We start from the raw sequence: 13,493 nt of genomic DNA, 5'->3' as shown, positions 1-13,493 counted from the left end.
GTGGGTTCCTTGCACTCCTGTAACTTCGAGCTGTGAGCTGTCCAGGTAACCATCTGAATCCCGCCATACGTACCTACCTACCGAAAATCTGTCTTTTTTTCTGTCCTTCAGGTTGAGCGATTGCGCGCGCAAGTTGCGGCGGCGGGCGGGAGTGAGGCAGGTATGGTGCGAGACCGTCGCGGCGCTCCTTGAGGAAACGACACGCCACAGCTGAGAAGGATGTTGCACGGTGTTGTGCTCCGAATCCCATCCTTCCTTTCTGCTTTCGCATCCTTTTGTCATTGTGGGCATTTTCCATTCGCACAAATGTTCCTGACATCATATGTTCCCGATCTGAGTGGTCGTGAAGAATCATGTTTAGTATCGATAACAACCCAAATTTCCATTTCCATGCAGACGCTGCCACCATGTCATCCGCTACAGCAAACAACAGCGACGGAGTTACTGCAACTCTGCGATCGGAGCTTCAGGCTTACAAGGTGTGTGTCCCCGATAACTGACAAAATCGTGGGTGCTGAATAGCGCTTCGTTGCGTACTCCGCCATCCGAAGAAAACCGTGAATCACCGGCAAGACTGCGGACGTCAACCAGTTCACAACCATTTACAGCATGCAGCTTGAACTTAACACGTTTTTTGTCTTCTTTCCAGGCGGCTTTGGCCGCCTCCCAGGAGGAAGCTGCCGCCAGCGCCGCAGCCGCTGCCGAGGCACAGGCCCGCTGCGAGGCGCTCACGCACCGCCTGCAGCAGGACGGCGAGCGGCGAGCCTCTCACAGCCAGGCGAGTTCCCGGGCCGTGGAGCACGCCTCACCCAGCATGCTGGAGCGGCTTCAGCAGCACCACAACCACCAGCACCAGCGAAGTCCCAGCGGTGGCAGCAACGCAGAAGACGCAGAGATCCGAAACACGTTGCAGGCGTTGATGCAGAAAATCCGAGCGCAGCGCTCCGAAATCGAGTCCTTGACATCGGAGCTGCAGGTGATAAAGGAAGCGTGTGTGGACATTTTTTAATGGTGGCCAAGAAATGAGCGCATAAGTAGTGCAGTAGCGCAGCGTAGATAGTGCAGCGTGTGTTGTCGCTGCTTGGCAGCGTAGCCACAAGGACAGCATAGCTGCCCCTGTTGCAAAACCTCTTGCTGAAACGTATCACCCCGCTATGTAAGAGGATGTCGACATTGTCGACGTAGATGTTGCTGAGGATTTGGGCTGATGGCAGAGCAAATAGAATAAAAAAGTGAATGCGCGATCGAGAGTTTTCCATGTCTCCACTCCCGGCGTCCCTCTCTGCCGCGTTTTGGTCTTGTATGGCTCCATGATTCCGGTTCTGTCACCGCTCAGGCGGCCAACACCAAACGGACGGAGCTCGCCAAGGAGGCGGCGACGCTGGACCAGCGGCTCGCAGAGGCGGAGATAAGGGTAGGCACCGGTACTAGGGCGCTTTCTTTCCTGAGTCGACCCTGCCCGACAGGTGCCTAGTATTATATTTTAGCTATAGCTTTTTGCGCGATTTTTCACGTAGTGATGTCCACGGGGAGATGAAGCCAATGTGGCCCCGCCTGGCCCCTGATCCTCACCTTTTCCTGAACGATGTCCATCATGAACCTCTGGGACGCCGTGTCGTTTTATTGACAGCATCGTTTCCTTAACACTGGAACATGTCTTGGCTTCCTCCACGCCGATCCGTCTTCCTGTGTACAGGAACGCGACTTGGCCGCTACTGCGGAGACTCTGCGGCAGCAGTTAGTGGTGTCGCAGCAGCAACTGGAGACCCGGCAGCTACTGCTGCAGCAACTGAGGTCCGTTCCGCAGCAACAGCAGCAACAGCAACAGAAGCATATCGTGGGGCTGCTGGGGCCTCCCAGTCCCTCGTCCGCGTCGCAGGTGATGTGGGAGCGGGGCACGGCGGGTGGCGACGGCCCAGAGGACGGACAGCGCTCTGCATCGCCAAGTCCCCGATCGCAGGTAAACTACTACCACTACCAAATACTACCACTCAACCACAACGGTGGTGTTGGCCGTCCAGCGCCAGCTTTTTTTATCGTCTTTACCTTTATCTCTCGGATTATGACCAGATCAGATACCCTTATGTTGTTTCGTGTCGTTTCCTTTCGGGTGACAGCAGGCAGGACTTCTTTTCAATCCCCCACAAGCGCAGGAACTCCTTTTATCCTATCCCAATACAAAACAACGCCTCGGCCAACGTGTCCCGCGCTGTTTGCGATAGAATATTACTTCCGGCTTGGGGATAGGGCGCCTGGGGCTTGTTTCCCCGGGAATTCACCTTTGCGCCGCAGCTTTTCATCGTCACGTGAGGTCTTTCCTTCGTGAGCGGCTTTCCCTCACCCACCCACGGCGTTTTCCTTTCGCCCACTCGCGCTCCCTCACCAGCACCAGCCGCTCAGACCAATTTTCTCCAACTCTTACCCTCATTCCCACTCGTCCTCAAACCCGCTCCCAGGCGACACGGCCGTATCACTCCACTCGGAGCGCCATGAGTCCCAGTCGTGGCGTGTCGGCTGCCGGGCACCACCCCTACCCGGGCGGGGGCGCGGGCTCCTCCGCCGGCGGCGGCGGGGTGGCCTTGTCACTTGTCAGCGCCTCCTACTCCTCCCAGCACCAGCTCCTGTTGGCGCAACAGCACCAGCAGCAGGCCACCAAGCTTGATCGAGTGGTGGCGATGTGGAGGGACGCCTGCAGGGCCAAGGACGCGCGAGTGCAGGAACTGCAGGTAGGTAACGCGTGTGTCTGCGTATGTGACGTCATTAAGAATGCACGTGTAGAAGGTGTACGTGTACGTGTACATGTACATGTACATGTACATGTGCATCTATGTACGTGTTGTTGCTTAAATTACTCGCACCTCCTATGACGCATGGCATTCCATACCTCCTTGACCCCAGGCCGACCTCACCACCTTCAGCACGCAACTGGAACGAGCCCGAGCGGACGCATCGGCGCTCACAGCCAAGGTAGGGTAGGTTTGCTCTAAAACCTTATTGCGGCTCAAGTTGCTTCCACCACGAAGAATGGCCCATGAACCGACTCCTGATGTACTTTCCCTCCCCTTCGGGTTTAGGCCACAGCAACAGTACCAGCCCCCAGCCGCGCTCTCGCCCTCGCCTTCCGCACATACATACCTACATACCTACTTACTGGGGCATGCCTTTAGATGCCCTGCTGGGGTGTTTATGACGCACATTCTCGGTCTGCGCGATTTTCCATTCTTAACACGTCCACGTCTCCGACTCTGCTCCCCACTGCACGTCCTCCTCCTCTGGATCGCCTTCCCAACACGTGCACTGTCCTTTTTGGAATCTAAGCCTGGCTATACAGGAAAAGGCCGAAGTGGGCGCTGTGTGTGTGTATGCCTCCAGGTTTTGGAGCGAGAGCAAGCTCTGACCTCCTGCCAGCACCAACTGGAGCTCACTCGTGACAGCCTTGGAGCCCAGCTGCAGGCAGCGGAGGACAAATTGGAGGCCAAGGGTCAGAGGGTAAGCGGGGATGGGTGTGGGTGGAGCAGCTGGGTTGGTAGGGTGAACAGAGCTTGGTGGGTGGACGGATAACGGGACGCGTAGGTTGGCCGTGAACCGGTAGGTAGGTGCGGTTGAGGGAAGTGGTAATGGAGGAGACGTTGACCAGGGGGGGCTCTGCTGGTTCTGTAGAATGAGTGCGATGAAGCGGGCGGCCAGGAGACGGAACACCAAGCCGCGGCTCGGGAGAAGAGACTACTTGGCCGAACACGCGCACAGCTGAAACACGTACCCACAACTAGACAGAGCGTATACAGCAGTATTTTACCGTTAGCGATGTTTCCCCATGCATCCTTCCTATCCACATCCACCCACCCACCCACCCACACACACCTCCGGCCCCGCGAATACGCACGCTCAATCGCACGCACGCACGCATGTATACTATGATATATACTTGCAGCTGGCGGCTGTGGAGGACGAGCTTCAAGGCCGGGAGGAGGAGCTGCGGGAAGTGCGGGCCCAGCTGCAAGCAGCGGAGCGCTCCCTGCTCATGTTGCAGGTGGGTGGAGGCAGCCGCAGCCCTCGGGCAAACGAGGTAATAGGTTGTGTCTGTTCCTGCTGCTGTGTCCTTTACCAATTTGCGGAGCCGTAGCCGATGGCAGTTTGGTGCCTATTTGTTGAAAGGGGTTTGGGCTGTTGCTGTGGCTGCGTTCATCGGATTGGCGCCCGAATGCGGGTAGGCATCGCCGCCCGAAACCATTACAAGGCTCTTGCAATGGTAGGTGCACTTGGCCGCACTTGGCACAGAACCATACGCCTTTTCCTGGCGCCGTTCTGACATCACCACACAACACACAACACCGCTACCACCACCACCACCACACCACCACCGCCACCACTATTTGCAACTGTAAAAACTGCAGGCTGAGAGCGGCTCCCAGCGGGAGGCGACAGCCAAGGCGGTGGCGGACTTATCAGCAGCTATGCGGCAAGTGGCGGCCTTGCAGGTGCGGCTCCCTGGCTCCTGTCTCCTGGCTCCCGGCTACGAGCTCTGGTGCCCCTACGTCATGGGGTGGTGCAACTCCCCCACACCACCCTACTCCGTTCCTGCCCCTCTCCGGCAGTAGGAAGGTTGGATAGGATAGGCTGCTTTGGCTGCAACTCCCGCCAGTCGTCGCCCTTTGCGCGCTTGTAGCCCTTGACGCGCCGCTCTTCCTGGCCCTCGGGCCGGACCCATCCACCGATCTGGCCTTCCCAGATGCCCCCCCCGGAAGCTGTAGGAAAGGAAAAGAGCCATTAAGACACATGCACCAGTGCAGTCCCCGTGGCCCCCAAACGGCGTGTGTGGCTATTCCAGCCGTTTCTGAAGCGGCTCGTTTTTGTCTGCGGCTCCGTTCCCAGCCCCACATGCTGAATGCGATGCGATTGTTTCAGCGGATCCCCAAAGGTGATCGTCGTCGGTGCATTAACACTCACGAACTCACATCGTGGTATGCTGCCGCTGCCACTGCTGCTGCTGCTGCTGCTGTGGGGGCCACAGGCTGAGGTGCAGGAGCTGCAGCAACGCAGCTCGTCGGCTCGCTCCGGGGCGCAGCAAATGACGGACCAGGTGTGCCGGACCCCTGGGATTGGCGCAGGAGGTGGCGGTAATTGGGGAGTAGTAATGGAGGGAGTGGCGCTGCGGTGGCTAGCGAGTGTGGGGAAAGTGTATGTGGACGTGCATTTAGTACATGAATCTTCATTTATCCAGCGCCGTCCGGTGCGTGCCGGGGAGGATGAAAAGATACACTGTGCCGTTGCGGTGACTGGCCACTATCCAATCTCTGTCCGCGGGCACATTCCTGCTTCACCGCACTACCATGCACCCAACCAACCCGACCCAACTGTCCTCTGGGACTGTATTCAATCCCCAGGTCTACCACCTGCAAGAGCAGCTCAACCGCTCCGACGCGGTGGTGGGTCGCTTGCTGATGGCGGTCCGCACCGCTATGGCGACGGCCGTCGCCAAGGCGTCGGCCGCTGTCGCCGGTGCCGGTGGTGGCGGTAGTGGTGGTGCAGGGAGCGAGGGCGACCGCAGCAGCGCCGACGGCGGCGGTGGCGGCCTGGGCAGCGTGTTCAGCGTAGCCAGCCTGAGCAGCCAGAGTGGCAGCGGGCCGGTGCCCGGTAACTTGACGACCTCCCTGAGGCTGCTAGAGGTGCGGTATGAGATTAAGAAAGGAGCCGCAGTTCTTAGGTGTGGGGAGTAAATGCAAAAGACCATTCTTTTGAAAAGAATGGTTTGCTATGCTTTGCTTGCTTGCCAAAATGGAAAGCTTAAGGCTCACACATCGAATTGTTGGCCGTTACGTATTACGTGGCGTGGCGTGGCGTGGCATGCCGGGGCGGGCAGCACACACGTCATTACGTGTTTTCCTCTCCGCCGTCATTTGGCTTCATGCCTTTCCTCTTCCGTTCACTTTTACAGCTTGACCGTTTTTCGCCAACATCTGTGCCCTATGTGTATATAGACACACTTGGCTGAGTAGTTAGCACGAAGTAAAAGCTAAAATCCCAAGGTCCTCGATTCAAACCTGATGCAAACATCTTTCGTTTTTTGTTAGCAATACCCAAACAAACACGTTCAGCCAGGTACTCACGCACGTGTGGCCCCCAGGAGTTGACAGCTGTGTTGGTGGAGGAGCTGCAACGCCGCGGTGCTGCGCTGGTGGCTGCGGAGGCGGAGGTGGCGGGACTGCAAAGCCGGCTGGCGGCGCGGGAGGAGGACGTGAAGCGGCTGGAGGCTCGTCTAAAGTGGGTCGAGGGACTCTCCAGGGAGGGAAGCTTAATGACGGGATGACGAGGCCTTGGTGGAGATTGATGCCAGGGATTATTAGTGCTTCGACGAGGCAGAAGGCGGCGACTGGACGGACGACAACGCACAGCACATCAGCGCGGGCTGGAGTAAAGCTGACGCGTGTTGCGTCAGCTTCAAAAAGTGAATTCACCTTGGTGGATTAACGTGAAGGAGGAGAGGTTCCCAGCATGCGTGTGTGTACGTGTGCTTGTACACATCCCGACGGCAGTTGCTTTGCGAGGGGCGTCGGCTTCCATCACGGTTCTGTCTCTCTCCTTCTCTCCCATCATTGCTCTGCTCTTACTGGCGGCCCCCTTTCTGCCCTTCTTACTGGTGCCCTTCTTGCATTATTATATAATTAACTCTCATTGCTTTCCGCGCTGGCAGGTCCGCGCAGGACAGCTTGACTGCCCGGCTGGACGAGGTGTCTCGCCTGCAGACCGCCCTGCGCCGCAAGGAGGCGGACTGTGAGGCGGTGGAGACGGAGATCTCGGCGCAGATCGCGGACTACCAGCGCCTCAAGCAGCGCCTGCTGCAGCAGGTTCGTGTGCGTATGCGACCGCGATCTGCGCGTGTCTATGTGTATGCACGTTCGTTATAAAGGCCCGAATTTCGGAAAGATCTAAGCGTTTTCTTGGTTCATTATTATTAAAGCCGGCATCGCCCGCGCCCACTCACACGCACCCATGCCGCCTACCCGCCCATGCCGCCTACCCGCCCCCCTGATGCACCTTAGGAGCGCGACAGCAGCCGGCTGTCATCAGACCAGGAGGCCCTGCTGCGGCGCGGTGACGAGCTGGAGGCCGCCCTGGCTGCCAAGCAGGAGGAGTGCGCGCTGCTCATGAAGAAGTGCGCGCAGCTGGAGGAGCAATGGCAGGCGGGGCGCAGCGCGATGGCTGCGCTGCAGGTGCGGGGACGTCTGTCTGCAAGTTTGTCCGTCTGTCTGAGTAGGACACCGGCTCGTGTGTAGGACTGCGTCACTTGAGTATCCTTATCACTTGCTTTGTCTGAAGTGCGAGGTAGGATGGTACTTATAGGCGATCTGGCAGCCCTTGCATCCTCGGCTCGTATTAGGCGTTTTGCGGGTACGGGGAACGCAACCCATGACCATGTAACACACACACATACATACAGAGCTCTTCTACGGGAAAACCAGAAACATAACAATAGCGGTATGTTCGTTTAAGATAGAGAGAATCTCTCCCTCACCTGCACTCGTGCCGCCTGTGAAACAGGAGCGCGTTCGTTCGCTGGACGCGCATTCGGAGGCGTTGCAGCGCAACAGCCAGGCGGCCGCGCTGGCGCGCCAGGACGCGGCAGCGGCGCTGGACACAGCTCGTGCGGAGCTGCGCTCCGCGTCGCAGCAGGCGGCGGCATACCGAGAGCAATTGGAGATGCGCAATAACGAAGTCAGGTAGGCATGAAAGGGAAGCGGAGCGGACCGGAGGGCTGCATGATTGCCTGGAGTTTCCTGGGAAATGGGAAAAAGCGGAGGGAGCATGGTTGGGGATCTGAGCGTCTGTTTGCTCACATCACCCATGACTTCTGTTGGCCCCACCTCAGCACCAAACGTCCCACACCTTGCCGATGCCATACACCGACGAATGCACAGGGAACTCAACTCGATGCTTCAGGCATGGGAAGCCATGCGACTGGGCAAGGACGCGCAGATCGCGGCGCTTCTGGAGCGCTGCAAGCGGCATGAAGAGGACGCGGCGGAGAAGGCGAGGACCATCGAGGCGTTGCGCCGCAAGCTGCAGGTGGGTGGACGGCTATCGAACACAGAGAGCTTTGTTCCGAGGTCAAAACTCAGAAAGCTGTTTTCCGGGGTGGTGCAACGGACGTGAAATAGCGAGAGCAAAGGTTGGCAACCCGGATTATTAGGCTGTGTAGGTAAGAGGAAGAGTATTATATTTTATGTGTAGGATGTGTAGGAAAAGATTAAGGTTACCACTGTGTGAAGGCGGCGTGTGCTGCCCATCTGGTGCACGCCGTTACTGTCGACGTGGTGGTACGGGCGTATTGTCACATGGATAGCAACGGGCGCCGTCACGCGGCGCCCCATGTGGAACCGCTGTCGTGACGACGTATGAAAACATTATGCTTAAAGCTGATTGTTCTCTCGCCTTCTTGCCGTCGCAACGCACTTTCGGCTGCTGCAGTTACCTGGCGGGGCTATCGGCCGCGTCTCCCTTTCTGGAGGGGCCACGGTTGGGCTTGGCGGAGGCAGCGGTAACAGCCCCGCAAATTCTACTGCGAACCCCGTCACCATGGCTCAATTGCAACAACAGCAGCTACAAATCCAGCAGCAGCAGCAACAGCAAGCGCAGCCGCTACAGCAGCAGCAGCCATCGCTGCGTCAGGTCAACAGCAGTAGCGTGGCCGTGGGAGCGCGCCACATCCACGTGCACATGCACAGCCCAGCTGTGGTTACCTCGCCGGCGACCTCAGGCATATCGGCGACGGGGTCAACTAACGCTGGTCGGTGAGGGAAACAATATGTGCCATTAGGAAATGTCCTGATAAGCACTGACTGTACTTCTGTACTTCCGAAAGGGGTCGGGTGCACGCACCAATTGGGATAGTTTTGCACTGAAGGGGTTTTAAGTGTTCGAGATGCGAGGCGAGCGACACCCGTCATAACTTTCTATGGTTTGTGGCCCCAAAAATTTCATGAAGTGTTGATTGATTTTAAATTGATTTTAGCGTGAGCGTTTGAGTTGGTGGGGCTGGAGGCCTGCGTTGGTGCGGGGACACAGTCGGGTAGATAACCGGGGGATTCACTGGGACAGCGTTTGCTGTGTACGCTGTCTAGCAGACAGATTTTAGGACGATAGAGACGACAGCAATGAATGTCGTCGAAGTTGTTCAGTGGCAAGCGCTTATATTATCTTGTCTTCCGGAGCTCCTGCTGTCCCATAGCATCGTGGGCAGTGCAAGTGCTCGTGCCTTGCGAACTTTGGAACAATCATGTCGGTCCTCAAACCACTCGTTGCGCGATTTGCTTCGATAGCTCGCGCTATGACCGTGGCCACCAGTGAAGACCATACAACGTCGTCGTGATCCGTAAGGTGTATTTAAATGGTGAACGGTGTGGCTCCTCGTGTCGTCATTTGTTGTGTAAACGGTCTCCCTAGCAGCGCCCTAACCCCGCTATAATCCGACAAAACCGGCGAGTCACAGCCGTACAGTGATACTTTAAAATCAAAACAGCCCCAGATGAGGCTGCAATAGTCCAGAAAATCATACACGTACAAAGGCGCACGTACGTACAAAGGCGTACGTACAAAGGCGCACAGCGGCCAGGACGCTGCAGACGACGTCTCTGCAAAAGCCACGCAGCGGCGAGCAACCTGGCGCATATGTATAATCCGCACGGCACGGTTTCAATACATAGAAAATCGGGGTCATCGAATGTCAGCAACGTGCACACGTTGGCGGTAATGCTCCGGGTAAAAAGGACAGAACAACATCGTTGCTTCACCCCGTAAAACGCCTCATTCGTTTATACGCCCCCCTCCACAGCGTCCAAGGCAGACAGAATGGAGGGTTGCCATGAATAGACCTCGTGCACAGCACACCGATGACTGCCATCAGCGGCATAGTGCCGTCGAGTGGGAAAAAAGTCCTGGCCTCGCTGAATGGATACATCTTGGCGCGCCAGATACATAACGTCCTCCCTACCTAGCAACAACCTCCAACCTGAGCCGAAAAAGCAACTATCATTTCGCGCCTGAGCGCTTTGGCAATCCCTCCCACATCTGAAAATTCCCAACTTGTAATACCTCAGGCGAAGGATGGAGCTAGCGAAACACATCGCACAGTTTGAAAGCCTACGATTATTGTCAAAACATACGTAGGTTTAGCATTTTATAAAACAAACCCGCGCTGGCGGCCTATACGAGCTTCGTTCGCGCGTGCGGCCTCCGCATGTTCTTCCCACCACAAACGCCGTCACGCCGCAGGGGCTTTGCAACACCAGATCACCACCACCACTTCTAAGCTCACCACCACACGAAGAGTCGGCCTGTTCGTATCATGCTCATCTTCGTCATCCGCGTACAGTCCAACATAAGAGCACTGTGAGCGAGCTGATCAATACACGACACCACATAAGACATAAGACTACATCATACAATGCAAAACAACGCGAAGCGCCCTCCGCGAACCCTACAGGGACCCGTTCAAGTTGTCGCGAAGCGGCCGCGGCCACAGTAGCAAAGCAATCGTCGGTTCGGCAACCGACCAGTCCATTTACACCCGTCCGTTTATACGAAATACGCCGCCTGCACAGTTATTCACAATACAAAATGTCACAGCTTGCAACGGACAACACATCATGTACGATTCGCCGTCTTTTGGATAAACTCCTGGTACATCAGCTCAGCCTACAACAACACGATATTACGCTGCCCATGCTCCCCATCTATGTGTATATGCATCACACAGGAACGTGGGGAAATTAACAAGACCTCTAAACCTGAACCCTTATAGGAACTGTCCTTGCGGAAACTAGCGCAGTATCGACCGCGGGAGCATGCGTGCTGCTGCTCTTGCCACATACGCGACTCGAAACAGCGGTGGTCGCATTCGTGATGCGTTTATGTGTTTTCCCCTTCTTCCTCCCAGCATTAACAGGATTCTGGCCTGAACGCCGAAAAGGCAGGGACGCAGGACTCACACCCACTCAATGCGCCAGCGTGCATTACGCGTTATCGTTGTAGGGACGGGTTATTGGACATACCCGCTGTAGTATAGTCAGAACGAAATTATGCGCGTCCCATGCCCCCTCGCAATCGGCGCCCTTTCGTCAACGATTTTATCGGCAATAAAAGTCAAATGAGCAGCAGCAACAATTGCGGAGAGCTCACACACGAGCCCCACTGTTTCGGCTGTTGCGCAAGTCCCGTGTGCCAAAACCACAAATGTTATTGAGTTCCTGCGGAAAATATATATTGTTTCGATGCACACACCGCGCCCAATTTCAGGACCCTTGGCTGTACAGGACATCTGCAGACGAACTTAGCTTCATATCCACCTTAACCTTAAAAAGATGCCGCAAATAGTTAGCGCCTCCTTTCCATGGGATCTGCTTGGCAGCGGCGACGGTGCGCAGGTTTCCCCGCCCCGTACCGCCCCGCACCCTCCTCCCGCCGGAAACTTATTGGTTGCAGCGCGTGGCAGAGTCGCCGACGCCCAATAGGGCATGCGGGCGGCAGTCTTTCTCTTCTCTTTCGCCGGTAGTGTAAGGCAGCAAGCAGCTTGCTGGAGATGTCCTGCTGGCAACCCAACCGCCACGGACCTGAATACGATGGCTGTCACCGCTTTTTGACGCACCCTCCTCTGGTGTGTAGGGGAGGGCATCGACCTACATCGCACCGCTGGCTCGCACCCTCATTGTGCTCTGCCGACCTGTGTTATTCGTCCATCTATGCATCCTTCACCTCATACCATCGTCCAGGTTGTTGCCACCCTTTGTCACAATCACAGAAACCTTTCCAGTTTCCAGATTGTACACTGCCCCCACCAGCATCAACGTCCTTTTCTGGATGCCCTCCTGGATTATGGTGGACCGTTGGCATCGTTGGACCTGGTACTTTACGTTTTCCCTTACCACCTTATCCACCACTTCCGCGGTTCCATTCCCCTTCTGTATCGCTTTGCCTGACCCGCCGTCCACACGCGCGATAGCCACTTCAATATGGTCCACCAGGGTATCAATGAAACCCGGGAAGGCCTTGCCTGCATGGCAGTTCGAGCAGGTGGGTTAGGAGAGAGCACAAACATGGGCTGCGATAAGTACAGCCTGGCAGGGCGAGGGCTTTTCCGTAAAGCTATTTTTCCGGGGAATGTTGAAGGGACCCAACAAAATAGTGGAATACGAAGAAATGGGTTATATAACACAGGACGGTTTATTCCGTGCAAGACATTCCAGGCGCATAGAAACGCTCCGGTCAAAAGGCGGTATGGAAGAGGCTGAGGTGGGGAAGGGGTAGCACGTGCATGGGCGCGCGTCACACTGGATACCGAACGCTACACATAATTTGTCGTGGCCTGCAACAGTCCTGCTTACCCGAGAGCGCCGCTTTGACCGCTCCACACTTTGTGTGTCCGAGGATCATTACAACTTTAACGCCCAAATCCAAAACAGCATATTCAAGACTTGCAATTTCTTCTGCCGTGGCGATGTTTCCAGCAACACGGCAGACAAAGACGTCACCAAACCCTTGGTCGAACACAATCTCCGCTGGTACCCGCGAATCTGCACAGCCGAGAATCGCGGAGTGCGGCTTCTGTTTTTCTGATATTTGTTGGACGCGGGTGAAATCCTGATGTGGACGGGCGCTGGCGCCCTTCAGGAAACGCTCGTTTCCGTCCATAAGCGCCTGCAGGACTTGCTCGCAAGTTGCCCTATCCGATAGAGAACCAATCTTGAAGAGAGACTTAGAGCTCTTGGCCTCAGGGAAACCCTCGGTAAAGGTGGCCAAATTCACCTGCAAAAGCGATAAGTGACCGATAGAACCTGTGAACTGCAAGCCTCACCCAAAACGGGCTGGCCCCCTAAAAACTCTTAAGACGTGTTCGAGGCGCAACGACTTCATACCAAAACAGTCCATTATGCATAGCATCAGCTGATTAGACCGCCGCACTCACTGTGTTTGCTTCGGACACAGCCTGACTAGCAGGGGCGACCCGGGTAATCATTGCGGACTCATCGTTCCTGGGTGTGCTCGCACCGGAACCCATTGCATATAGTTCAGCCGGTGCGCTGGAGTAGTACCAGGTAGAGAGCAAAGAAACGTTGTCAGGATGGAGGCTGTGTGGGTGGAACGGCTGCAAGCACTGAAATGTACTACGAGAAGAACTAAGCTATAAGGTGAGAGAGTTAGGAAGGAGCTGTGTAACTGTAACGTGTCCTTCAAGGAGGCGACTTGGCCTGTCCACCGATTCCGGAGCGCAATACAACGGAGATTACCCACAGTTATGGTCAGACACAACTTCTAGATGAATACTTTTAACAAAAGCTGCCATGTGCCGGAAAAGAAGGTAACCCGCGACATAAAAGGAGTGTCGACCAAATTAGATGTACGGCGACTTCTTTTGTGCTTCCAGGAAGTATCATTTCTTGCCTATCCACCTATATTTTGCCCAAATCAGGGTTATATGCATTGAACAAAAGAGTTACAAA

General features: G+C 56.0%; 2 protein-coding genes across 2 annotated transcripts in view; one reads left to right on the top strand and one right to left on the bottom strand.

Annotated features, from left to right (window-relative positions):
• The window catches only part of VOLCADRAFT_97975 (uncharacterized protein), a gene marked incomplete at both ends in the record, with an annotated part of 35,149 nt that extends 24,770 nt beyond the window's left edge, over positions 1 to 10,379 (top strand). Inside the window, 19 exons of the mRNA XM_002956892.1 lie at positions 112 to 151; positions 424 to 479; positions 650 to 976; positions 1,337 to 1,414; positions 1,697 to 1,960; positions 2,457 to 2,726; positions 2,899 to 2,967; positions 3,373 to 3,489; positions 3,932 to 4,030; positions 4,395 to 4,478; positions 5,012 to 5,080; positions 5,385 to 5,666; positions 6,125 to 6,261; positions 6,692 to 6,845; positions 7,041 to 7,211; positions 7,540 to 7,718; positions 7,917 to 8,064; positions 8,756 to 8,789; positions 10,270 to 10,379. Of these exons, the coding sequence (XP_002956938.1) occupies positions 112 to 151; positions 424 to 479; positions 650 to 976; positions 1,337 to 1,414; positions 1,697 to 1,960; positions 2,457 to 2,726; positions 2,899 to 2,967; positions 3,373 to 3,489; positions 3,932 to 4,030; positions 4,395 to 4,478; positions 5,012 to 5,080; positions 5,385 to 5,666; positions 6,125 to 6,261; positions 6,692 to 6,845; positions 7,041 to 7,211; positions 7,540 to 7,718; positions 7,917 to 8,064; positions 8,756 to 8,789; positions 10,270 to 10,379 (2,688 nt within the window). The remainder of the gene's footprint in view (positions 1 to 111; positions 152 to 423; positions 480 to 649; positions 977 to 1,336; positions 1,415 to 1,696; positions 1,961 to 2,456; positions 2,727 to 2,898; positions 2,968 to 3,372; positions 3,490 to 3,931; positions 4,031 to 4,394; positions 4,479 to 5,011; positions 5,081 to 5,384; positions 5,667 to 6,124; positions 6,262 to 6,691; positions 6,846 to 7,040; positions 7,212 to 7,539; positions 7,719 to 7,916; positions 8,065 to 8,755; positions 8,790 to 10,269) is intronic.
• An 871-nt stretch (positions 10,380 to 11,250) lies between these two features.
• Positions 11,251 to 13,051, bottom strand: VOLCADRAFT_77347 (uncharacterized protein; the record flags this gene model as incomplete). The annotated part of the gene is made up of 3 exons (XM_002956854.1): positions 11,251 to 12,046; positions 12,378 to 12,774; positions 12,947 to 13,051. The coding sequence occupies 3 exons, from the start codon at positions 13,049 to 13,051 to the stop codon at positions 11,745 to 11,747; spliced, it is 804 nt and encodes a 267-aa protein (XP_002956900.1). The 3' UTR covers positions 11,251 to 11,744.
• Positions 13,052 to 13,493: the final 442 nt, after the last annotated feature.

The sequence above is a fragment of the Volvox carteri genome, assembly GCF_000143455.1.
Source record: "Volvox carteri f. nagariensis unplaced genomic scaffold VOLCAscaffold_66, whole genome shotgun sequence".
In the NCBI taxonomy this organism is placed as follows: Eukaryota; Viridiplantae; Chlorophyta; class Chlorophyceae; order Chlamydomonadales; family Volvocaceae; genus Volvox; species Volvox carteri.
Note: the sequence above shows the minus strand (reverse complement) of the source record. Positions and strands in the feature narration are given on the sequence as shown.